The following is a 26,830-nucleotide window of genomic DNA, read 5'->3' on the forward strand; positions in this document are numbered from 1 at the left end:
CCACTCTCTGCTGGGTCCTTAAACCCAGCAAAGAAAGGGGCTGCTGCTGTTGGAAACTTTGGCTTCTGAAGGCTTCTGAGGCAGCAGTGACAGGACCCACAGATCCCCTCCACTCTGTTACGAGTGGAAGCAGGCTCCACTGACCCCATCATTGGTCACCATGGCCCTCAAACATGGGGAAAGGCACTTCCAAACCCTCCAGCAGCTCCGCATGGCACAGTGCAGGGCAGGGCTGCCTGCAGAAAGGCGTGCTAGCATGCAGCCCACCCGACACCCCCAGAGCAGAGGAGATCTCCATTCAGCTCTGCACCAAGGACCACTGGGGGGTTTCTTTCTTCTCAGCTTCAGCCAGCCCCAGGCCTGTGGAGGGCCCCAGTGAAGGTGAGCAAGCAGCAGCAGCTGGCTCCCTAGCAGAGCTGATATCCTCATTTTGTCTCAGCAGCTTACCCGGTGTTAGAATGCTTTCTAATGCTGCTGAGATGTCACCAGAGGAGAACCTGCCCAGCCTGACAGGGGTCTCCACAGCCAGACCCTGCAGCTGAGCTCATCATCAGGCTCCCTCTGCACGCAGCTTGGGTGAGGGAACAAGGTCATCGGGCTCCGGGGCATGCAGGCACGGCCAAGCCGAGGGCTCAGCCGCTAGATGTCTCCTCCGGCCCGTACAGGCGGGTGGCAGACACACCACAAACACACCCCAGGGGCTGCACGCCTTTTACACCACTCGCTTTTAATTATGCTGCATAAGGAAAGGCCTCTCCTCGTGCCAGGACCCGGTGCAGCCAGCCTGGCAGCTGGCAGGCCGATCACGTCCTCAGTAGGTTTAGTGGTTTCCCCTCACCCTCGCCCCTTGCTCAGAAGCTCCTCTTCATCAGTCCACATCATCCCTGCAGTTCTCAGCATCCTTGCTTTGCAGAGACAAGTCCACACAACTCTGTTCCTCCCATCCTCGGCGCTCGAGCTCTGCCAGCTCAGTCCCGTGGCAGTCCCACTGCCGTCCTGCAGCACCAGGCGGAGAGGAGGCAGGGCGAGAGGCATCGGTTAATATTTGTTCTAACCCCAATATAAATAGAAAAATACAGCGAAACAAAGAACTGACTAGCTAAGGGATCCGATCTGCTGGGCTGTCTGCAACGTGCTAGTGCAGAGTTCAGAGTGCTTGGTCCAGTGCATAGTACTGTCGATATCCAGAGACCTGTCCCAGCAGCCCCACTGCTGTCGCATCGTCCTGTGGCACTGCACATCTGCGTGAGCGCGTCTTGGCCGCGGTCAGCTTGCCCGAGGCTGCGGGCCACTGGGAGCAGGTCAAATGGGAATGGTGGATACGTCTGATTTGTTGATGTTAAATGGTAAAGCCATTCTCTTCTGTGGAATGAGGATGTGCTTCGCTCTTTACTTTTTGTGGAGGAATTTCATTTTGCTGCCTGAAGAGATGGAGAAAGGAAAATGGGTTTCCCACAGTGACAGGCAAAATAAGTGACACTCCCCATTAGTACTGTCCCAGCAAACCCATACAGAGAAGTGCCTCTGCTGCCAGCCCCGGGTCCTTACCTACAGCCCTTCCCCCTGCAAAGCTGGAAGCAGGTGCCTGCAGCACAGGGCACAGCTCTGCCCGCGGCCTGGGAGCAGCACTGCAGTCGGGCGCCCTGCAGGCCTCCAAGCACACCATCCAGACACCATTTGTCCAGCAGTCCTGGAAGTTGAAGGTATTACTGAGCTTACTTGGCTCAAGTACACACGTAAGAGACAGGGCCACCAGCCTCACAGAAAACACTTCTCTTTAAATGGCCAAGAAATACTCAGGGTTTGGGGATCTGAACAGAAGATCCAGCTCTCTTAGCCATGGTGTTCAACAAAGAACTTCTAACCTTGGTCTGGAGCTCTCTATTGTTAGAACCCTTCTACAATGCAAAATGGATACAAGCAAGAAGAAAATGCACAGGCAGTGGAAACAGGGACAGGTACCGTGGGAAGAGTATAAGGAAGCTGCTAGGCTGTGCAGGGATGGGGTCAGGAAAGCTGAGGCCCGGCTTGAACTACACTTGGCAAGGGCTGCCAAGAAGAACAAGAAAGGCTTCTACAGGTACCTCAACCAGAAAAGGAAGTCCAGGAGGGTGTACCCCCCAGTGCATGACACAGGCAGGCTGGTAACAACAGACAAGGAGAAGGCTGAGGTACTTAACAACTTTTTTGACTCAGTCTTCTCTGCTAACTGCTCATCACACAGCCCTCAAATGTTTGGTTTGGTAGGAGGGGACTGAGGAAGGAACGTCCCTCCCACTGTAAGCGAAGATCAGGTTTGTGACCACCTGAGGAACCCGAACATCCACAGGTCTATGAGTCCTGATGAGATGTGTCCCAGAGTCCTGAGGGAATTGGCTGATGTTGCCAATCCACTTTCTGTGATATCTGAGAAGTGGTGGCAATCATGTGAAGTCTCTGGTGACTGGAAAAAAAGGCAACATCACACCCATTTTTAAAAAGGGTAAAAAAGAATACCCTGGGAACTACTGACCTGTCAGTCTCACCTCTGTGCCAGGAAATATAATCTAGGTGTTCCTGCTCCGGCAGGGCGATTGGACTAGATGATCTTTCGAGGTCCCTTCCAATCCCTGAGATTTTGTGATTCTGTGAAAGATCATGGAGCAGATCCTCCTGGAAGCTATGCTAATGCACATGGAAGGCAGGGAGGTGATGTGGGAGAAGCAGCATGGCTTCACCAAGGGCAAATTCTGCTTGACCAACCTAGTGGCCTTCTATGATGGTGTCACTGCATCAACGGACAAGGGAAGAGCCACCGATATCATCTATCTCGACTTCAATAAGGCCTTTGACACAGTACCCCACAACATCCTTCTCTCCAAATTGGAAAGATATGGATTGATTGGTGGACTGTTCAGTGGATGAAGAACAGGCTGCAGGATCGAGTCCGGAGAGTGGTGGTCAATGGTTTGATGTCTGGATGGAGACTGGTGATGAGTGGTGTCCCACAGGGGCGAGTGCTGGGACCAATACTCTTTAATATCTTCATCTATGACATAGACAGTGGGATCAAGTGCACCCTCAGCAAGTTTGCTGATGATACCAAGCTGTGGGGTGCAGTCAACGCACCAGAGGGATGGGAAGCCATCCAGAGAGACTCAGACAGGCTTAAGCAATGGGCCTAGGTGAACCTCATGAGGTTCAACAAATCCAAATGGAAGATCTTGCACCTGGTTTGAGGCAACCCTCACTACCAGTACCAGCTGAAGGATGAAAAAAATTGAGCACAGCCCTTCCAAAAAAGATCTGGGGGTACTGGTGAATGGGAAGCTGGGCATCAGTCAGCAATGTGCCCTCGCAGCCCAGAAAGCCAGTTGTATCCTGGGCTGCATCAAAAACAGCGTGGCCAGCAGGGTGAGGGAGGTGATCCTGCCACCCTGCTCTGTGCTGATGAGGCCTCACCTGACGTACTGCATCCAGATGTGGAGTCCTCAGCACAGGAGAGACATGGACCTGTTGGAGCATGTCCAGAGAAGGGCCACAATAGTGAACCACGGAATGGAACACCTCCCCTGTGAGGACAGGCTGAAAGAGCTGGGGCTGTTCAGCCTGGAAAAGAGAAAGCTCTGAGGTGACCTGATAGTGGCCTTTCAATACCTAAAGGGGAGCTACAGGAAAGAAGGGGACAGACTCTTCAGCACATTCTGTGGTGACAGAACAAGGGGAAATGGATTCAAGCTTAGAGAGGATAGATTTAGGTTAGATATAAGGAAAAAGTCTTTTACAGTGGGGGTGGTGAGGCACTGAAACAGGCTGCCCAGAGATGTGGTTGATGTCTCGTCCCTGGAGACTTTGAAGGCAAGGCTGGATCAGGCCCTGGGCAACCTGATCTAGCTGTGGTGTCCCTGTTCATTGCAAGGGAGTTGGACTAGATGACCTTTAAAGGTCTCTTCCAACTCTAAGGATTCTATGATGCTCTTGGGATGCTCCTGGGCAACTTCCACCACTGACCCTTCACAGAAAACCTGAAGACCATGGAGAATGTGTCACTCATCCCAGCAGAAAGTGCATCTATCTCTCCTGAGTCACTGTTTACTCAGTTACATCCTCACACCCACCTGTATCCTTTGGGATACACATAGCTCAGAGCCTACACTTTGATTCTCCCCAGCCTCCAGGCTGGAAGCAGACCAACAGCACGTTAAGAGCTGGGATGTGTGGCTGGGCACTAATTATTTCAGGATTCAGTTGCTAACAGAGTCCTGCCACCCTTCAGCAGCTCCTCTGCTGCCAAATCTCAAGGCAACAAGAACAAGCTTTGTGAGAAGCCAGTGGTCTTGCTGGTCCCTTACCGAGTCCTTTCAGGAACCGATTGACTCCACTCTGCTCCCCACTGGGAAGTGTTTCCAGGTACTCCTGAGCCCGTACCTCAAACAGACCTGCAGGAAGAAGGAATTCAACAACTTTTACTTTGCTACCCTATAAATAAAAGAGAGTGCATCTGAAGACATACTGTCCTAGCTTACCAATACACTTGTACATGGGAACAACTCACCCAGCCTCCCCAACTTGCTGAGAGCACATGTGGGACAGAAGCTCTGGTCTGTGTCTGTAGGACTCCCAGCACTTAAGCCCTGCTACCACCTCCTCCCCACCACTGTGAGGCTGACTGATTTTTGTATCTTACAAAGGGAGAGACAAAACCTCTGTCCACTCTGCTACAAACACAGCCTGCACCAGCGCTTATAGAATCATGGAATCATGGAATGGTTTGGGTTGGAAGGAACCTTGAAGATCACATCTAGTTCCAACCCCCTGCTATAGGCAGGGACACCTCCCTCTAGACCAGGTTGCTCAAAGGCCCATCCAGCCTGGCCTTGAATGCCTCCAGGGAGGGGGCATCCACAGCCTTGCTGGGCAACCTGTTCTAGTGTCTCACCACCCTCACAGTAAAGGATTTCTTTCTAATATCTAGTCTAAATCTACACTCTTCCAGTTTAAAGCTGTTTCCCCTCATTCTGTTGCTACCTGCCCTTATAAGAAGTCCCGCCCCAGCTTTACTGTACCCTTCAGATACTGGAAGGCTGCTATAAGGTCCCCCCAGAGCCTTCTCTTCTCTAGGCTGAACAGCCCCAGCTCTCTCAGCCTGTCCTTGTAGGGAGGTGCTCCAGCCCTCTGATCATCTTCGTAGCCCTCCTCTGGACCCGCTACAACAGCTTCCCCACCACCTAAGCCAGCACTGCCCCTGCACAGGCACTGCAGCCTCTGCCCATGCTACTGCAGGTGGTGGCATCTCCTGGCTCTCCTGTGAGTGACAGCAGAGGTTCAGGAATGCAGAGCCCCAGCAGAGCCCCTCACCTCTGACCCCCTGCTTCCGCAGCTCCCGCTCCTGGATGAAGCCCCCGAACATCTGCGTCTCCATGAAGACCTCCAGGAAGCGCCGGAGGCTCTTGGAGGACACGGACTTGCGGAAAGCCTCGCGCTGCAGAGTCCGTTCCTCTCGCTCGTTGGGGGTCAGAAAGAGGGAGTAGTGGCCCACGATCTCCACAAAGAAACGGACAAAGGCCTCGGATACCACCTCGTTCAAAGGGCTGGTCTCTGAGGAGAGGAGCAAGAGGCAGCAGTGAGGACAACACCATAAGGATGTGCTAGGAAAAAAATGTGTTCTCCTTTACTCATCTGTATACACAGGGCCATACCAGTCTTCGGTACAAATGGAAAAGGACTGGGCTGCTATTATTTTGGAAGTCACCCAGCTTTGTCTTGGCTCCTTCTCAACCAGGACACGCCCTCAGTGCCCCCCAAAGAGCTGCCTCAGCCCTGTGCCACGTGTGCAGACCGTTCACTGGAGGAGTCTGCATCCTTCACGTGGTTAACAGCAGAGAGCCTGTGTAATCCCCACCAGGAAGGATGAGTGATGCTTCCCAGAGCCACACGAAAAGCAAGGACAAAGCCAGGAAGGGAATCAGCCCTGTTTCTTTTAGCACAATGAGAAATGTTTTCAGTGAGATGGAACATTTAATAAAGCTTCAAGCAACATCCTGACCTACCTCTGATTTCTGTGGAGCTAAACTTCGTATGAACCTAGCTCTCCTCTAAGAAGTGACAGGAGTGAACAAAAAGGGCAGGAAGAGAAGTGGTTTGAGCTGAACAGCGCTGTGCCTTACCCTGCTTGCCATTCATGGAGCCCTCCTCTTTGTCGCTTGCCAGCTCGTTCCTCTGCTCCAAGATGTGCTCCAAGGCGGCCTGCAACTTCCGAGGCAGGATGGAGTCCTCGTCTTCCATCTGCAAAACAGAAACAGCCACCTCCTGAGGGCGTGGGGCCAGGACACGGCCGGCTCCTGGGTCACGTCCTATCCAGTCCGCAACACGATAGGGGGAGTACTAAAAGCAAACGGTGCAGAGAAGGAGAAGGAGAACTCATGATACACTTGGCACCTTCCCAGCACCTTCCAGTCAGAACTGTCAAAAAGCATGAGAGGAAAGAGAAAAGGGGGTCTCTTTGCCCAAATACTGCCCTATCCTGGGAGAATTTCAGGCGTCCGACTACCTGAGGCTACCTGGCAGGGCTCACCTCTGGGCCCCATCTGCCTGCGAGTCCCCCCGGCACCACGAAGAAGGCTGAGCTGAACAATGCTGGCATGCAGCCAGGCGCAGCCGCTCGCCTGGCCGTGCTCAGACACTGATCACGTTACAGAGGCTCAATGATTCCTGCAGAGCAACCGAAGCCAAGAACTGCCCGTGTGTGTGAGCTCTCACCAGCCCCAGCTGACACAATGTGACTCAGCTTATGCCTCCGGAGGAGAGGTGCGAGGTGGAGCATTTGACCCCACATCTGAAAGGATGCAAGTGCAGTCCCTGCAGCTCAGGGAGCTGGTGAGCCAACACTGCACTGAGGGAGTGGTCTTCGCCCACGCGCTGCTCCCCGCAGCAGGAGGTGCTCTCCTCCCATTTCACTAAGGCACGGGACAGACCTACGCAGCCAGTGCTTCTCAGCCATCTGAGGAAGAGCTCTGGGTCAAAGCTAGCTTCTAGGCCCAGGAGTGTGTTCTGCTGTCTGTTTTCTCCCCTTAAATATCCATCTCCTCCTCTCCACGACAAAGGGAAGCAAAAATCAGCAGGCAATCTTGTCCATGCAGCTAGATCCCCGTTTACTGGCTTTCAACTTGTGACTCACCCAGTACAAGGACTGGAGTGAGAAACCACAAACTCCTGGAGCAGGAATGATAAAAAGAAATAATCAGGAGATGATTTCACATCCCTGCTCAGACAGGGTCTGTGAGACACAGACTGGGAAAGCCACGTCCCCCTGGGAGCCACAACTACTGAGCTGAGGCTTTTCAGCTCTGCCCTCAGCTTTACAGGATGCCAGAGAAGGACCTGCAGTGCTCAAGTGCCATCTTTCCCTCCTTAAAAAAAAGAGAGAGTGCACAGTGATTCAGTTCTCAGCATCTGTGGTTTGGGACTGTGATACTACATAAGGACACAGCATTCACTGTAACACTTCTAACCACAAATCCCACCTCACTTTGTGTGGGAAGTAAGCGATGCAGCCAGCCAGGCAGGTCAGCAAATCCAGTCAAGGTAAGGTGTGATAGAGGAATGAAACAGAAGATGCAGGATGCACAATAGTTCTGCTCACCTGTCTCAGAAACCGGTTATTCACAAGGTCAACGACAAGGACCTAAGAACGAGAGAGAAAGAATGAAAGTGGTAAATCACTATTTCCATCACCAGGGTTTATCTTGATCCACAACTGGTCCGGAGGAAACACTTGAGCCCTGGCCCTACTCCTCCTAACCACCGCAGCAGCTGGAGGCAGCACCCAGGGTGAGCCAAGAGGAGCCTTGTTGTGGCTTTCTAGTGGCTTCGCCACAAACCACAGAGCAGCATGGACAAGCAGAGCCTGCCATCCCAGCCCTGTCCAGCACTCCTCGCTGCCTCAGCTCTGCCATTTCCAGCAACACTCATACATGTTCAGCAGCCTTTCTGGTCTAAAAGTCAGCTAAGCCTGCTGGAAGAAATGCTGTTGAGCATGGCTCACCTCCTCCACTGGGAGCTCCTTCAGGCGAGGCAGGGAGCTGGAGAGCAGGCCGATGAGGAATGGGGTGGGCGAGCACACGATATCGATCATGGAAGGCGGCAGCACAGGGATGTAGGTGTGCTGCCAGGTGAAGGGGTACAGGAGGGCCACTGTAGCATGGCAGCACTTGGAGAGGGTGCTGGAAGACAAAGCACAACCCAGAGCAACGGCACATCAGTCAGGAGGTGAGTGGCACCCACTGGCAATGAGGGCTCTTTCAGTCATTCCCTGAGTGAGCTCCATAATTACTAGGCACATTCCCAGATTTCTGTTCTCATTTTTCAACTTCAGGTGCAATGACCTGCAACAGGAGCCCAGGTTAGGAAGGACAATTGTGCCCCATGCACACATGACAAGAGACACATCCCACTGAAGCCAGCACCTGCTTTTCCAGAGACTCGATGGGAAATACCCCACAGATGTGGGGTCTTCTGTGCCACTGCCCTTCATTTGAGAAACGAGTTAATTTTCCCACAGCATGCCTCTGCAACTGTTCCCATGGGAAAGCCACAGGTATGAATGACATGGGCTGCACTGTCCAGAACAAGATGCCCTAGCCCTGCCCCTCAGCTTGCACAGCACACCTGCTTTGCCTTTGGGTGGCCCTCTGCACGCTGATGGCATGCTTTCCTACAGGTCCTAGGCACACTGACAGTTCTCAGTGCCAAGCTGGAGCACAAGAGGAGGAAGGAGGACACGGAAGTTTCCAGCCAGCGGAGCCAGCCAAGATTGCTCAGAACCACAGCAAACGGGAAAGTGAAACCCAAGGAGGGGAGTGCACGGCTGGGCTCCACACGGTGCTGCCCGCAGCTCACAGGACTGTAACCTGCCTTCTTCCCCCTTCAAACCCTCCCAGCAGCTCTGCTCTAAATGCCTCTGCGGTCAACTACCAGGAGGGCCTGGCCAGAAGCCCCAGTGACTCCCCGGCAGCTGACTGCAGGGACATGTGGAGTTGGCTACAGAGCACCGGTGACCCATCTGTCCTGGGTCTGGGAGCACTTGCACATGTTGAGGGAGGGGGAAGGCTCGCCTCTACAAACTGTGTAACTAATGTCATCTTGTTTTACAAGTATCCAGGCCCTGAAGGCTGAAGGAGGGGAGAAGGCCGGCGTGGCCAGGAGGAACCACGCGGCTGGGAAGCGCCAGCAGCTGGCTTGCATTAAACTCCACAGGGGAACTCACATCGAGCAACCCGGATCTGGCAGTTTATTGCTGACTTGAAATGAGAGGGAAGGGGGGAAATGGGTGTGGGCTTGCGCTCACTCTCCCTCCTCTTGCTCCAGTGAAGCCTGGTGACTGCGAATCCCTGCCCAGCAACACTAACATGAGCAGAGCGCAGTGCCGTGGCTGCAGCTGGCTGGCTTTCAGCAGATACATTCAGTTCGGCAGAACATGATTATGATTGCTGGGACATCAGCGTTACCATATGCAGAAAGCAGGCACTAAACATCGTTAACCACATGACGCTTTTTGGAGATAAGTAAATCCCGGAGGAGGAGCTGGCATGTGCTTGACATGGAAATTGTACTAGGACTGCAGCAGGTAGGGATCGGGTGCCTGGGAGGAACCCCTGGGATGTGCGTGCTGAGGACAAGGTAGTCACCATTTCCTCTCTGCTCACAGAGTTTCGTCTTTCTTAATGGGTACTCTATAAAAACAGAGGAAAACCCTTCAAAGGTGGTCCCACAGACCAGTATCTCTAAGCCTGTAGAGAGCAAAATCAAAGCAAGTTCCCCATCCTTGCTCAGAGCATCCAGCTGCCAGAGCATCCTTCTCCTTTCCCAGTGTTTGCTCGTGCCGCCTGCCCTGCTGCCACTGCTCACAGGCTGTGTGAGCCCACATCTGCTACACATCCTGAACACTGACATGCCCCGCACATGCAAGGTGGATGATAAGTCAGAGAGAAACAAAATAAAACACAGACCTAGTAATAAACATGAATGTTTACATTAAAAACAAAACCACAAAAAACCTACAGTCAAAGCCAACCCCAAGTCAACACCCACAGAAAAAATGTGGGACCAATATCAGAGCAGATTTCTTTTCTTGTAGCTTTCATGCACACTAAACATGAAAGGAATTGCAATGAAAGTAGATGTTCCATCTTAGGATTGCACCCTAGGTTAATGACATTCTTTAAAGACTGTCTCCTGCACGGTGGTGCTACTTGTACACCCAAGTGGAAGCGCTGCAAGTTTCACCTTGTTACAAACCCTTGATCTAGAAGGCACATTTGACTCACCTGCCTAAAAGGCACTTAACAGACAGCACATGAAAAACAACGGGAGAGCCTCTGTGGTTCCAGACAGCTCTGTGGAAGAACAGTGTGCAGCTGAAGTATGTGGTTATTGATGGCACAGTGAGATCCTATGGCACGCTGTCTCCCAGTGTATTTATGGCGGCTTGCTCTTCCCCCAGCCCTGCTCTCAAGATCCAGATTACACATGGTACGTGAGAGCTTAAGTGGGAGGAAAGATGGCTGAGGTCCAGTTAGAGAAAGTCACAGAGCTGTGTAAGTCTGAGGTTGTATGCGCCGTGCTGTGGGAAGCAAAACAGATCACTTCCCCTTCCAACTTTCCATCTGTGGTTGTCTCCTCACCTCCACCATAAATCCTACTGCTCTCTGCTCTGAAACACTTCTCACCATGGAAGGAATTGCCAGGGCACGGGATTGTTGAGGTTGAAGTCTGTGAGCCTCCCTTGAAGGCAGAGCAGTTCAGATGTGGGCACAAAGAGGTACCACTGAAGCATCTCTTCTGCATGTGATTCAGTCAGATGTCCTCTGTGAGAAGTCTCAGGGCACTGCAGCTTGACAGGAGCCCAGCACCCCCCTGGACCTTCGGAATGACTCAAGTCTAAGCTCTTTCCTTCTCCTACACATGACATTTGAAAAAGCACTAACTGATTGTCAATTCATGCCAAGGTTGCTGAGCCATGCACGAGAATTCAGTCTGATAAATTTCTTTTATGCCATCTGTGCAAGTGTGTGTTCTTCAGCCATCAGCAATAGCTGAGACCGAACTACATCACAGTCACAACATGGCGCATACCTACCTGTGCAGAAAGTGCCCCCAACGCCTTTGGGTAGCTACGGTGCCCCTCCTGAAACCCCTCCTGAAAATCCTGAAATCCCAGCACGTACGCATCATAGTCACCACAAGAGCTGCTGCCATTTGGATAGTACTGTCCCAGGGTGATGTGTTGGGCTTGGAGTGCTCCAGGTGCCACCAGAAGTTAAAAGGTCTATCAGTGTGATTGCAGGGTGGCCTGGGGGGTGCCATGCACTAAAATCAGGCCACAGAAGTTCACTAAGAGTTGTTCAAAATGGGGAACAGACTCTGTTTTTAAGGCTTTTGGTTTCAACTGCAAATCCTTAAAATACTGCCAGTCTCTAAAGCATACTGTCAAGATCCTTCACAGGTTCATTCAGGCTGAGCTGTACTCCTGCTGCTCCTTGCACAGGAGCTTGCATGAGACAATGACTGAGCTATTGCTAGTACAGTGGCTAAGAAGTATCAAAGGACACAGGTACACAAAGAACCATGTCATTCTCTCTCCCTATAGGGCTGATTTGGATCTTGACTGACATCCAGATCTCTCTGAGCACTCCCTTGATCAGACCAAAGACACCCGAGCAACTTGTTTGCTTACACAACAGGCCCTTCCACCACACAGCATCCTACATACAAGTGCATTTACAAAAGCAAACACAGCTGCTGCTTCTCAGTAGCCACCTTGTATGGAGGTGGTCAGTACGGAATCTGAACAAAACAGCTGCAACCACGCAGAAACTCTTCTTCCTCTCCTGGGGAAACTTGCTCCAAGACTAGGGTGACTTGCTCTGAAAAGACACTGACAATGTGCAACAGCTTCTGAGAATGCTGGCTGCTCAGTTTGATAGAATGATAGACTATCCCAAGCTGGAAGGGACCCATCAGGAACATCGAGTCCAACTGATAGCTCCATACAGCAACACCCAAAAAGTTCTGATTCTGTACTGCACGTGGCAGCAAATCATTTGGTTACTTTCTTCCCAAATTTCAGACTGAATACAGGTTTTCCAGCTTTGAAAGCAAGCACATCTGCTAAAAAGTCCAGCTAGCTGATCTTTCCTTGGGTTTGGCATACTTAAAAGATTTCTGAAAAATACGATTGAATCAATCAGCCTTTGGGAGCTTACTGCCTGTAAGCCCTTTGGTCCCTGCACCAGCCAAACTGCTGGAAATAAGCTGGCATTTCACAATTTAACATGGCTTGATTACCTTATTTTTCCTTCTTTATGAGCTCTGCTACAATAGGATTTACTTTACAAACACCTTTGGATTTCTGACGCTGCGTAACATCTGGATTTACTTATGTCAGATCACAGAACTGGTTTACGATGTTTAAGAGGCACGGGAACTTCCAAACCTCGCATCGTGACTTGGAGAACCCCGCCGGGTGACACTGGGTCCCACCACAGGTGGGGATGGCCACCATCTCCCGGAGAGGGTTTAATGCACGCGAAGAAGACAGCAGGAAGGGTCACCAAATAGAGCGCTATTACCTGACATGGAAACGTCCTCCTTGGGTTCTGCGTCTTCCCAACCACAACACAAAAGCTAGAAATCCGGGAGGCTGCGCTGAGAGGCGCAAATCAGACCATTTTTGCAGCCCACGGAAAGGGCTGCTTTTAATCTTTTACTGGGATGACCACATTTAAAGTGTCTACTCTACTTCAAATCTGCCTTTGATAACAATGGCCACTTTGTGTTGTTGACACAGCTGTGGTTTCTGGCAGGGGCGGATGCAATTGCTTGAGTTGCTCAGATCCACAACAGGCTTTTGAGGAGATCTGGAAAAAGGATGCCTTGATTTGAAGCCCGCGTAAATTTTCCGATTTACAAAGCCCTCTGAATCTAGCACATCTCCCTCGGGGCACCGAAAGCCGCCCAGCTCCATGCACCTTGGAAAACAGGCCTACTTTTGCTTGGAAGACGCCCTTCGAAACGCTGCCCTTTGATGCCTCAAGTATGAGTACAAATGAAGGCAGGGAAGGCTACAGAGACCAGCACGGTTTTAACAAAATCGTTTTCCTGGGTTGCGAGGGAATGTATACTCCAGTCTCCATAGCAACAGAGAAAAAAACCAACTAATACACCAAATTCTTTCCTTTTCCGCTGCCAAGTGTTGGACTGACAGGTCTTTAAAAAACACTCAGTGTTCATTCTAAAGATGGAAAAGACAAAGTATTTCACTTGTTGTACACTTGTTAGATGCATTTTTTTGGCTCAGCTTGAAAACATTTCACAGTTCACACAGAATTTGGCAGAAGACCTTTCAGTTCTCTTTCCCAGAGACTGATTTGATAGCAATTAAGAGGCATAAACACATCGCACACATTATTTTCCCCATTGTACACACCCATGTGTACTTTACAGACACGTACAGATAGTTATTGATAGTGCCTACATGAAGAACTGCAAATTACATTTATCACGCATCTTTCACCGTGTCACCTGCACTCTCCCCACTAATCCATCTCAGTTGGATTATTTCTAGCATTCCAAACCTCTGAGCAGTTTAGAGCAGCTGTTTTTATCTTTTTTTTTTTCCTTCCCTTAAGCTATTGCCAAAAAATGTTTCTTTTCTTTCCTCTGAAATTGGCATTTTCACCCTTAAAGTAAATACGATTTAGTACTCATTGAGTTCAGTGTGTTCCTGCCCCAGGAAAAGCACCATTTGGACAGAAGACCTTGTATCTACAGAACCATTAACGTTCAGAACATGGAATTTCCACCAACAAATACAACAGATTGTTGACCTCTCAGTTACGAAAGACTCTCCAATCCAGCACACTCAAGTTAAAGGCTGGATTAAAACCACAACAGTTTACTTCATTTTCAGGGTTATTTCCTTTGTTTTCTGTTTTTCAAGCCTTTGCAGTCCTTTGGGGTCATTTTCAAGGTTTTCTTCACTACGAGAGTCAACAAAAATTCTTATTTTGTAAAAGGAAAATAAAAATTATGACCCTCCCGAAATTGGTTGTTAGGAGCAAGGTCTTCTCAGACACATCACGTATTAAAAGCCTTGCAGAGAGGAATCGATATTTGACTCCTGTGGCCTACCATACCAAAGATCTTTAAAATATGACCTTTTTTTTTTTTTCCCATAGAAGAATGCAGTTTGCATTACCTTAGGAAACTACTAGAAAGTATGATCCTAACGCTCTCTCCTGTTCTTTTTTACAGGCCTGGGAAACTTGGTTCATTACAAAAGATCCTGTATGTATTGACAGAAGATAGAGGAAAACCAAACCAAATCCATAGATGTGCTGTGAATTAGAAATACCCTGTAGCACAGATTGCTCAGAATACTCTGTGCTGTCAGAAGATTCAATACGAAAAGGTCTGATGAGTGAAAGTTCATTCTAAAGCAATGACTTAAAATGCAAAAAACCACCAGAACATCCAACTCTATGCATCCTGCCATACATCCTTAGCACCCAGTCCCACACAGAGATTACAATATTGTCAGTGTCCTTAACAGAGTTCATAGAATGTACAATTTATCCTATAGTGGAGGAGAAAAAACCTTAGAAAACAAAGCCTGTCATCATAAATTATAACATAAATCATTTACACTTTGTAGAAATATACAGTGGATGAATTCCATTTCAAACACGATCCTGAATGCTCTGATAACTTACATGGCTTAAATACCCAAAACACTAAACATCTATGCATACAATATATCAGTGATTATAAAGAAGTCAATTTTCCCCTCCGTGACCCAAGGCCAAAAAATTGCAAACAGCCTGTGCTGCCTTGATGCTCCAGCTCCCCCCTCTGCAGCCTTCCTGTCCGAGCTCTGCCCTCAGGAGCCCTGGAGCCCTGCAGGATGATTTTTTCCCTTAGCTTTCCTGCAGAAGGGGCCTCCCCATCTTTTGCCCTGGCACTCAGTCCCACGGCTGCAGCCTGCTGGCTGGAAGTTGTGAAAAGAGACAGCTTAGGGGCACTGTACACTGCTGAAACCCGAGCTTGCTCCTAAGTGTCATTATTCATCCAAGCAGCTTTTCCTTCCCCAGCCCTGGCGAACTCTCCTGCCTAAATCCTCAAGTGCTTTGAGGGCTGGAGAGCTGCCAGCCAGCAGCTGCACAAGATCTTAAAGAAACCCGGGCCGATTTTTCTAAATTAAGAGAGTAAATTTAAAAAAAAAAAAAAAAAGCAAATTGAGCAGACTTAAAAATAGAAGGGGGGAAGTCCTCTGTCACATTCCCCCTTGCTGCATCCTTTACTTTCACCCCCCCCACAAGAAAAAAAAGTCTTTAGGGAAAAAACAATATTAAAATTCAAGCTGAAGTTTTAAAGATTTCAGAAACAAATCTTGTGACATTGGGGACCAATGCAGAAGGGACAGCTATCTCTGCCTGAGGCCGCCATTCTGGAACTCCAGCACAGCTCATTGGGGAATGCTGCAGAACCGTGGAGCAAGAGGATGGGTTTTGCTCCCTCGGCACCAGTGCTCCACTCTGAAACCATGTGGAGAACAGGGAATTTGGTTCTCCCTGTAGATGAGAAGCAGCTCACTTCTTGCAAGCTGCAAAGCGAAATTACGGTGAGTTCCCCACTGCTGGGCATTACAGCCCTACTTACATCAGATACAAGATGGAAAAGAGAAGAAAAGAAAAAAGAACAGGGCAAAGAGATCAGTTCCTGCAGCCTTTTCAGCCTTCCTTCCTTCGCAGTGTTTCATTGAAACTAATGCAAGAGGGTACCTGAGCTTGTCTGCGATGAAGATCACCCTTCTTTCCAGAAGCAGGGAGGCGAAGACCCTGCTCAGATGCCGCACGCTGAGGGATGTGAACAAGGACTCAAAATCAACGTGCTCAAGCCGGGAGTCAAGAGGCCGCCGCAGCTCAATGACCTTTTGGAGAGAGAAAGACCACAGGTCAATCAGCTCTCACTGTCTGCTGATGCTGTGGGAGGAGGAACCTGACAGGTATTTTAGCAGCTAACAAGCATTACTGACTGTGTTGGCAAACACCACTTGGTGTTCGGCCCTCAAACACAAACTTTCCAAACACCTCCCACAAATTATTCTTCCAGATGATGCTGAGGACCATCCAAAGTCCACCTCAATGTGCACAGCACGGGACCAACCACAAGTATGCCCCACTGGGCTGAGGACTCTTCATAAGGAGGAAAACCAGTTTGTGTCCAGCTAGGAATGGTTGCCAGGCTTTCTGGCACTCAGGCAGCAGAGTGGCACAGAGCCTTTACCATTTCCACTCTTATTTTTACAGATGCTTTTTATTTCTGGACGTCTAACCTACTGACCGTAAACTTTTATACCATCCAGAAAAGAATAACCTGTGAGCATTTTCCTTTGTTCACAACCACTTCAGTAGTTCCTGCCACAGCACCTTGGCCCTTTATACTCCTCATCTTAGACAAAACCTTCCTACATTGTTATTGAAAACCCCCAAAGCCAGAGATCTTCTAAACCCCATAATAAAATCTCCTCTAGTTCTGAACCACCCTGACCAACACCAAGCCTATAGCTGATCTATCTCAGTGGCAAACCACCCCAGCTGCTTGTTGTCTTACCCTCTGTATGCACTCAGAACAACAGGTCACCTTCCACTCTGCAGGAATCTTCTCGGATATTGTTTATTAACACCTGTCCCCCTATGTTCTTTGTTTTTTGTATTAAGCAAACCATTCTCTGAAGCTTTGTATTTTCTAAACCACTTAGCAATTGGAACTGTATCTCCGGGGCTTTCTCCTAGTGTTTACATTTGTTTTGAAAGTGATACTCTAAATAAATCTCCACCGATGCTGGAGATTAGGAAAATCACTCCCCTTCATTAATCATTCTTTCACTTTCTTTCACAATGCAGGAGTCTGTCTTGATAACATCACATTGCTATTTCTGCTCATTTTATGAGCCCCCACAGCACAAGCTCCTTTTCTGAAGTACTATTGTTCGTTCTTTAACTTGCACATTGTATCAGACTACTGATTCCTTCTTCACAGCATTTTGTTCCATATTTGTATTCATATTGAATTTCCAAATCTTCCATTTAGCAAGGTCATTTTGAGTTTTAATCCCTAACTCTCCGAAGTGCCTGCACCCCATCTCCATGCTGTCATCTACCAGTTGTACAAATGTGGGCTTATGCCATCAGCAAGATAACTAATGAGCAATATAGATCCTAGAAACAAAACAGCTGAAATGTTCTCAGACTGTCAAGCACACAACTGGGAATTTACTCCTCGAGTGCAGATTTTTAACCAGCTACGCATGTGCTCTGCAGTAATTTAATTTAGTCTACTATTCCATTTGGTTGATGAGAATGTCAGCACGTCCTGCTATGCTGAAAGCCTTCCTATATTTCCTTAAAAAGCATTCCACATTCTCCTATCTGGAGCAGGTACTTCAGAGGTGAAAACAATGTGAGTTTAACACAACTCTCTTCACAAATCCAAGGTGACTACTTCTCACTACTTCATGATCCTCTACACACATACAAGCTGATTATGTATTTCATTCCTATATACTTTCAGCAGTCAAAGTTAGGTTGGCCCTGTTAGATTTCCTTGTATCCTTCTCACTCCTCTTGAATGCAGACATGAGCCTTACTCTTCTCTGCTTCACTGGGACTTGCTGTTCTCAGAGCTGCTTGCAAAACAGCTGCTTTTGCAACACAGTAAAAAAAGACATCACTGCAGTTGTTTTTCACAGAGCCGTACCTTGAGTCTCCTCAGCTCCTGATTATTCAAAAACAACTAAGCTGTCTTGAGCTAACTTCTTCCTATTCTGTCCTGCACCACCAACCTTCCATTATTATTGGCAGCATTAAGTATATATATTAAGTATATATATATATATATATATATTAAGTATAGTGTGGTGGTGCACTGGCACAGGCTGCCCAGGGAGATGGTGGAGTCACCATCTCTGGAGGTGTTCAAGAACCGTGTGGATGTAGCACTGAGGGACGTGGTCAGTGGGCACGGTGGAAATGGGCTGGTGGTTGGACTGAGTGATCTTAGAGGTCTTTTCCAACCTTAATGATTCTATTCTATTCCTTCTGAAGAGTGAAACATAAAAAACTACACAGAATATGACATTCTGTCCTCACTTGCCATACATTAAAGTCTTTCTAACATTAAGAAAAAGAAATGAATCCAGTGTCAGCGTTCAGTATTCCTCCATTTCTGTCTCATCCTTCCAGTGTATTCACAGATCCTCTCTTATTTGCCTGTGTTTCAAAGGAAGTTAGATTCCTAGTAGTCATGCTCCCACTTGGTTCCCTCCGTTTGCAATAACTTCTGAATTCCCAGCTGGCCAGTTTCCCATTTCAGTGAGCAGGGGTCCTAAAGACAACTAAATTCTGCACGTCTGCAGAAAACAGCCGCCCACAGAGTGGAGTTGCATGCATACAGCACAGTATCCCTGCTGAGAAAGAAGGGCAATGCAGAGCACAGCCTGCACGCATCCTGCTTTGCAATAGTTTCCCTGTGCATTGGCACTTACACACTGGCAGGATAGATGGCACAAGCATGGAAACTGCTTCATGTACAGAGAAGAGGAAGTGTGAGGAAGCAAGTTTCACTAATTTCCAGCAGACACCTGTAGTTTCGTTTATGTCCTCTACTGGCTGTAATTCATTTTAGCCTTTATTTCTAGTTTAGACCTTGTGTGGTTTACTATTCTTTAAATTAGATTTTAGCAACAAGTATACCTATATTGCTAGATAAACTAGGGCTAGCTATTTTTGTTTGCTTAAGGAGACTGCTGACTGTACTTGGCATGTTTCCCCTTAGACACGACCTCCATCAACTAGCTCCCTTTCCCCCCGCTCATGTTTAGGACCAAACAGAAAGCATGGCCAAGATCACATTCAGTTTAGGTACCTTCATCTGTCCACAGTCCTTCAATGCAATCCCCCAGATCTCTATACTCTTAAAACCCTTCCTTCTGCTCTCACACCACGTTGTGGGAGATGCCAAATGTACCCTCACTTCCATGCTGTGAAAATGCTGTTTTCAAAGGCTGTAGCATTGCCCTTGTGTAATTTCACATATTTTTTACTGGAACATCCTGTTCTGTCCCACACAAACAGTGATTCTGCATTAAGGATCACAGAATGGCTTAGGCTGGAAGGGACCTTAAAGACCGTCTAGTTCCACCCTCCCTGCCATGGACAGGACTGCCAAGGATGCTGGAGCACATGCTACTGATCAAGAAATTAAGCATGGAGGGGGCCTTTAGCAGACCCAAATGTATGCACCATGTAGCATGGAGTCTGCCAGTCTGTGCCACTTGGCTGCAGGGCCAATGAATTACTTCATTTTACCACACGGCTGATGTATCCACACCTTCAGTTTTACTGCATGATTTCCTTGTCGATTCTGAAGCCACCGGAAAACTCTCCATGCCATCCTTTCTGGTTCCCTATCTTACTCCTTAGCTTCCTCCCACACAGCTGCCAGACAATCCATCATTCATGCCTGATACCATGTCACAGTCCCAACTTTCAACCATTTGCTGGCCTAACTCTCCTTCCCTCTAGACTGGTGTTTTTACCTCCGTTCCTGAGCCTGGCAAGAAGTTCTTGACTGTAATTGTCCGGCCCAAAGCTGGGAAAGGTGCCTCCATGACACTCCTCATGAGAGGCTGCACCAGGGCTGGGGAAATGCCTCGTCTCTTCTCTACCTCATCCAAGATCTGGAATCAAACCAAGAAACCACAAAAAAACCCATGTAAAATAGGAAGATGGTCACAGCAGGAATTGACTGCTGCAGCATCCGCATTCTATTCTTAACCCAGCACTGACACAGAGCCTCAACTCATAAGGAAGAAGGTAACATGGGATTGAAAGCCTTTTGTCTTCCTCGGTAAGAGAAATCCAGCTCCAGCAAGGTCAGTGGAAGGCTTACAACTCCCAGACTCCCCATGACCTTCAGAGTCAGGACTCCACTTTTTAATCTCTAAGTAAGTGCTCATGTTCTGGTAGTTCTGCTGAACAAACAAGGCAACAGCTGACAAACTATTTTTCCTCTTAACTGTATTGAATTTTAACTGTATATAACAGGTTCTGAAATTAGCATGCAGTTGCCTTGCCAACACCATTTTTGGTGTTTCTCCAGGCATCAGCTTCCCTGATTCCCATTCTTCTGGCATGGGCTTCATTTTTGGGTCCCTCTTGGCCTACTGCACAAATTCCCCGCTCACCTTAGAAAAGAGATTGAAGCATCCAAGGCGACTCACGATGCAGTAAACCTCTGGGAGGCGCTTCCCTTTCCCACTGGGCTTTCAAGACAAACGCAAATATACAGACACAAAAAACACCAAGAAAACATCAGAGTTGTAACTACTGCAGAGACAGAGCGCTTGGTCTCTTAGTTCTGCAGCTCACTGACTGGCTCAGAAACCAGCACGTGTTTGACAGCGTGCTGCTGATGACAATATCTTAAGTCTGGCTCTAAACACCGGTACTCTATAAAACAGGGGAGAAATGGGCACATCCATGGTATGATCTAAACCTTCCTAAGTGACCAAGGCAGGGTAAGCTGCTCTACAGGGGCAACTCTGAGCCTGCAGGACCAGTACTATTTTAGACAACTGTTTACTAGCTATCTAAACCTAAGGGACAGAAACTCTGTCCTCAGTTCAGTGGTAAAAAAACAGTCCGTGATCATAATGTTAAGCGCTGGTGGAAGGAAAAGGCAAAAGTACTATGTCTAGAATGGAGGATGGCATTTAGAGAAGGACCTTGGCACTGAGCACAGCAGAAGAGAACAAAGCAGCTTTCTGCTTTCCACAATGGGTGACAGTAACATCAGCTCCAAAGAAGGTTGCATCTGTTCTGCTAGAAGAAAAAGAAGAGATAATTACCAGCAGCCTCCTACAGTATCCAAAACGCCTGCTTCCATCTTCCCCGGTCAGGACAAATGAGAATGTCTCACTGCAAAAAGAGAGAAACCAGAATAAGAAGGTACTCGTCACCCACACAGAAAGTTTCTATGTCAGAGATGAACTCATTCGGGACACATTTTTGCATTTCCAGTACACCCTCTCAGGGCTCTGCCAAACTTTCTACCACAATGGCTCTCACATTTAATTAGCTCGATACATAAATCCATTTCTCATGAATCAGGATACAAAGTACAGTACTTTTACCTGGCAAACTGATGGATGGGGGCCCAGTCCTTTGCATCAGGAAAGCAAAACTGGGGGATAGCTTTCAACTGATCTTCTGCCTCACGCATGAATTTGAACGAGCGCTCAAGCTAGTCGAGAACAGAGAGAGGGAATGTTTCCAATTAGTCATGTGGGGACGGAATGACTTCAAATATTTTTCCTGTGACAAATGAAGAGGTGCTGACAGAGGCTAAGCTTCTGCCTGGAAGATATTAAAATTTCTGTGATTCTGGCTCACCTAATCTTTAGATATCTTAAAGTAACTCTGTACTCCCAATTCCACCAAGTCCTGTGTCTGCAGCACCTGCCTCTGCTCAACCTGACTCCAATATGGGACACGTGTTCCAGCAAGGGACCAGAGAACTGAAGTCTAGGGGAACTCTGGGTACATCATGTTTAAAAACATGCTGTCACATTGGCTCTCTGTTTCTCTTATTTCTCATTCCATATTTTCAGCTAGACTATTGGCGAAAGACGTGCCTTCCCTTTAAGAACAGATCTTCTCCCAAGTGTTGTACTTCCTTAAAGAAGTAGTAGAAGAAAGTAATAGCTATACAAAAGTCGTAGCCAAAAGCAGCAAAAGATCTGACTCAGCTGCTCTTTCAACAGTGAGGAATGTCATGGCAATTCTCAAGAGGTTACTGCAGCCCCTCTACCTTCCATGTTATTGAACAATGCCACAGCAGAGGGGTTACTGATACAACATGTGGCCAACAGAGATGCTGTGGGTTCTCCAGCTGTGTGGTGCACCATGCACTCTGAGACACGTTACCCAGAGCTTCCTGACAGGCACCACACCTTGAGTGGGAACTGCTGGGTAACCTCAGGGATGTAGGCAGCTCCAGCCTGCTTCTTGTGCAGCGACACCACGACGAAGTACTCAAACAGCTGCCTCTCTTGATACTCAATCAAGTCCCGTTCCAAGGTTTGATACCGTGGCGTTTGCTTCAGGCGAGATTTCACGTGGACCAGGCGCTGGCTGTGAGCTACAACAGGAAAGAGTAGAGATCATCACCAATGGTGCTTTGCAGAGGCTTAAACTCATAACCAATTCACTGCCTTTATCCTGTCCGTGGCTGAGCAAGAGGAGGGAACCTTGTGGAAGATGCCCTATGAATAATGGCAGAGATGGGATATAATCTTGTCAGTACCATCACACTGAAGAGCTTTGGCAGCAGACGTATTTCGTAGATGGGTTTTACAGCTGAAGACAACCCAAACTGAGATCTACGTAGGACACGGTGTAGCAGATAACATCTGGGCATTCCTCCTCACACTCATGTATGCATTGCCTGAAGGCAGCACAGTCAGGTGGCTGATCACCTTTGCTCAGAAATCAGTGGGCAGCGATCTCCACAGTGCTGCAAGACCACTGCTTGGGTCAGGCTAAGGCTCCCCTGGCTCGGCAATGCTGGGGACTCTCACGTTTGGTAACGTGGGCTAGGCCAACAGCAAAAACAAGAGAAGTGCAAATGAAAAGGGCTGGCTCATCTCTGTCTAATCTCTCAGGACCACATTTCTACAAGTTCTCCCAAGACAATGGGGAAACAAGAGAAACAGCCAAGCAAGCTGTAACTGCAACATATCTGAGCTGCGGGACAATAAACATTCCAGCATAGAAAGTAATGAAAAGCTGCCTGCTGAGAAGAGACCAGATGAGATTCCCTAAGACCATCCCCCTGCTTCATTTTACAGTTGCATCCAAACTAAATCTCCATGAGTCTCCCTTAGCCCTACTACAAAAGGAAGAAAGAATTAACTACAAACAGAGGCTCCAGCACACTCTCACAAATGTGCTTTTCGCTAATGTGGGTGGTAAAGCAACATTTTTTACAGAAACAGCAACCACAGGGATATTACAGAAACTCCAAATACACAAGACATCTGCTTGGGAGACAGAACTTTCTGGGAGATGGTATATATTCAGTGCAGACTCTTGACCTTTTGTCTGGTAAAGCTGTGCCGCTCATGGACTATTCCAGACAATACAACTCAAAGCAATCTTGAGGTGCCTCTTAAATCAGAGAGCGACACAGTCCCTGGACAGTTATAGCCCTGGAAAGATGGCTCGGACTCCTTTCTCTCATCAGCTATTACGCTATTTGCTTTAAGGCTGTAATTCTTCAAAAGCTTTCAGAAGTGGTCTCTGTTTTACCAGGGACTTCAAAAGGAGCACTGCCACAGCAATGCTGAGTGCTTCTGAAAAGCTCACTCAGGCTCTGCGTTGTTTATACTCTGTGCAACCTACTAAAGATACCAGGATTGTACTGCTGTCATCATGGCAGAGCTTGTCTTTAAATGTTTTTCCTTCCCAAGGGTCAGTACTTATGGCTCTGACGTGCAGTCTCACAACTGCTGCCTGATGATTTACTGGGTCTCAGCTGACATTCAGGGACTTACTAAGCAGTGGTAACTGGCTGGTGTGTTTGGTCTGTTAAGCACAGCCTACAAAATTGAAAAGCAAGAAGTGCTGATCACAGCCAAGCGCAACGCACTCAGAATGAGATTTCTGTTCTAAAAAACTCAAAAGAGGGAAAGGATGAGCACTCCTAAGCACAAGATGTTACGGCTGACACAGAGTGAGAACTGCTGTTTATCCCTCTTTTCTGCTTAAGAACTGACCTGCTACCCCAATGAGGCGTGCATGACAATCAGGAAACTTTGGATCCTGAATGAGATTCAATTCTGCATTCCAATTCCATCAAGATTTTTAATTCACTTTATAAATTCCCAAGAGAATGTAATGCGACCAGCACGTCACAAGGCTGATTACATTACAAGAAGATTCAAAAGCATTATGGAGACCAGTATACCATATACAAGCTCTACTGGAGCGAAACAAGGAATGCAGTACTTAAACCCCATTTAGCCAATGCAGAAGAGTTTAGTTAAAGCAATAAATCACATAGTGCAATTCCACTTTCTTCGCTAGCCAGTCTGGCTAGTGGGCTTTCTCCCTTAATCAATTTGTAGTGGAGTTACTGAACATCCTGTCCCACTGCCATACTGCCTCTGCCAGCTTGTTCGCACATTTGTGACTGTGCACTTAGAAAAACCTCATTTTATTTCCACAGCATATAAACCATCTCCTATGACAGTGCAAAGAGCTTTGATGCGAATTGGAACAGATGTTTGTTCTGGACTCCTATAGCCTTCTATCCCTGGGTTTTCTCCTGCAGTTTTGAGATCTTTGTTCTCTCACTGTGTTCTGAGTGGAAAGAAGCTCTTTCTCCAAAGCCAGAACACAGAGGAAAGATCTTGACCCAGGAACTCAGAGGAGGGCTTATCAGGAGCCATTTGTTCTCTTCACACATTTGCCTTACCTTTCAGCTTCTCTTCAGTATCACTGTCTGATTCACTATTTTCATCTGTAACTAGAAAATAAGAAAGGGGAAGATAAAGTAAGTGAAGCCTATTTATAACAGTGCATTTCCTATCACTGACATGAGAAAGCCAGACCTAACAACTTCAGGGGGAAGACAGTACAAATCTCAAGGGCCTCTAACTTTTCAGGGACGTGCATGCTCACGTTTAACTTACTGACCTCAGTATTTTCCCATTCATTCGGGAAACAAAAAAAAATGCAACAAAATCAATTTTGCACATCCATTAGAGTTGCATAAAGAACAAAATGCCAGAGCTGTCTTCCATCCGTGTTTGTACAAGCATGACACAAGGGCAATTAATACACAGTAGCATGTGGGACAAGGGGTAGAAACAAACAAAAAACCCAACAACTGCTGGAATGAATGAGACTCAAGGTCTATATAGTCCAACAGCCTGTTTGTGTTGATGTTTCAGAGAGGAGTACAAAAAATGGAGAGACCAGTCTGGAATGCTTTCCCTGAAGGTTCACATAAACACACCCACCCACCTAGTTTATAAATAGGACAGGATAAGCAGTTACAAGTAATTGTGGGAAAGAAACAGAGCTGCAGGCCACCTTTCACTGGAAATTAGGGTGTTTTAGAAAAAAAATACGGCGTTGGAAAGATGTAATTTAAAGTTTTGCAGAGATTAAATGTTTAAAAATAACTGCTTTGAAGCACCTGAACACTTCTGGTGAGCTGTTGATTGACAGTGAGAGGCTGAAAATCTCAGTCTTGAGATGATGGAGATGGTTCCATGGTCAAGAGTCTAGAAACCCTGTTTCCCAACTGAGGCTATTTATTTATTGAGATGTTGAAGAACGCAGAACTGTTTCAAAATCCACTATCTTCTACTGGACAGTTCATTAAAGTGACACATTCCCACAAAATATTTTGATCTCAACAAATCAAGACTCTTTGGACAGAACATTCCTCTCCAAAGCTTATAGCCAGTTTCAGAAATAAACATCAAAAAGGGGAAACATTTTTGGTGTGACCTAGGAGGCTATCATGTTAAGCCATGAAAAGAAAATGGAGCTAAAGAAAACAAAAAAGTGCCTTGTCCTGAAAGGCCCCTGGGCAGCAGAACAATCTTTATCTTTCCAAAAGAAGGGGCTCCAACACAGTGCCAGGCTGGACTGGAAGACGAATTAAAAAAACATAATGAGTCATCAAGTCAGCCTAAACTCAACAGCAAGTCCTCGTAAAGTCACAGATGTGCAAAGATTTGAAGTTCCTTTACCTTTCCCCGAATTGCTTTCTGTAGACTGTGACAGTCTCTTGACACGTTTCTTTCCCCTCCGTGCCTCATAAATGGCATTGATTTTCAACACAAGCTGCTCATCAAACACACAAACAAACAAAAAAAAAGGTTATTTTCCTCCCCGGGCAAGAAAGACTGTTAGAATTTCAAGAAAACTGTTATACTTCCCAGTCATGGCAGTATTGCAACGCTTCATTTGATGGATCAGAATCAATAGTTACCAGTATCTACCTTGCAAGGTAACTTACAGAGAAACCATGCTCTGTCTGGTACAGAAGCAACACAAGAACAATTGTGCTGACGTGGCAGGAGGCCAAGGCACCAAGCCCCGATGAAAGGCCAGGCCTTAATATGCTTCCACACTCTGTGGCTGTACGGGCTTGCTGGAACCCACCTGGGCCTCTCCTTATCGTGGGTCCATGCTACAGGGAGCACCAGAGGGCCCCCTGGGGACTTGCCTTGTTCTGCAGGTTTGAAAGCAGAAAACTAGCTGGAGGATGAGAGCAAACATCTTCATGCTCTGCGTTAAAAAGGTATCTGCTGATCCACACACACCTGGTCAAGTGATCAATCCAAATTTTTAAACACAAGGCAGGATGTTCTGATGTAGAACTGTTGCTGCAACTAGCTGCCCAGCTCCAGCCTCAGGCCAGTCTTGCCACTGACACAGTAAATCTCATTTCTGAACTTGCTCTCCAAGACTGCTCAGGGGCACTGCCCAGTAAATACATAACGTAATTTTCCCTTCAGTTGACATAAATCATAGAACGGCCTGGGTTGAAAAGGACCATAATGATCATCTAGTTTCAACCCCCCTGCTGTGTGCAGGGTTGCCAACCACTTCTACACCTCTCATGTCTCTTCACAGCGCCAGACTAGAGTCAAGCTCAACAGGGTCTTCTTTCCCTGCTGATTCTGCCAAGCCTGTTCCCTTGGCTGTGGTTT

At 47.6% G+C, this 26,830-nt stretch overlaps 1 protein-coding gene across 6 annotated transcripts in view; it reads right to left on the reverse strand.

The window, feature by feature from the left end:
* The window catches only part of DENND2A (DENN domain containing 2A), a 58,042-nt gene continuing 31,919 nt past the window's right edge, over positions 708-26,830 (reverse strand). For 4 of the 6 annotated variants that reach the window (XM_021388189.1, XM_021388177.1, XM_021388167.1 and 1 more), the window contains 15 exons: positions 25,865-25,958; positions 24,577-24,627; positions 22,052-22,239; positions 21,233-21,342; positions 20,948-21,017; positions 20,285-20,362; positions 19,637-19,777; positions 15,819-15,967; positions 8,024-8,201; positions 7,622-7,663; positions 6,147-6,264; positions 5,338-5,577; positions 4,332-4,418; positions 1,549-1,690; positions 708-1,421 (listed from right to left, as the gene is read on the reverse strand). In XM_021388189.1, coding sequence (XP_021243864.1) covers positions 1,340-1,421; positions 1,549-1,690; positions 4,332-4,418; positions 5,338-5,577; positions 6,147-6,264; positions 7,622-7,663; positions 8,024-8,201; positions 15,819-15,967; positions 19,637-19,777; positions 20,285-20,362; positions 20,948-21,017; positions 21,233-21,342; positions 22,052-22,239; positions 24,577-24,627; positions 25,865-25,958 — 1,770 coding nt within the window. In that variant the 3' untranslated portion in view covers positions 708-1,339. The remainder of the gene's footprint in view (positions 1,422-1,548; positions 1,691-4,331; positions 4,419-5,337; positions 5,578-6,146; positions 6,265-7,621; positions 7,664-8,023; positions 8,202-15,818; positions 15,968-19,636; positions 19,778-20,284; positions 20,363-20,947; positions 21,018-21,232; positions 21,343-22,051; positions 22,240-24,576; positions 24,628-25,864; positions 25,959-26,830) is intronic. The other 2 variants (XM_021388194.1, XM_021388202.1) reach the window with 1 other exon arrangement.

This window comes from Numida meleagris, chromosome 1 (genome assembly GCF_002078875.1).
Source record: "Numida meleagris isolate 19003 breed g44 Domestic line chromosome 1, NumMel1.0, whole genome shotgun sequence".
Classification (NCBI taxonomy): domain Eukaryota; kingdom Metazoa; phylum Chordata; class Aves; order Galliformes; family Numididae; genus Numida; species Numida meleagris.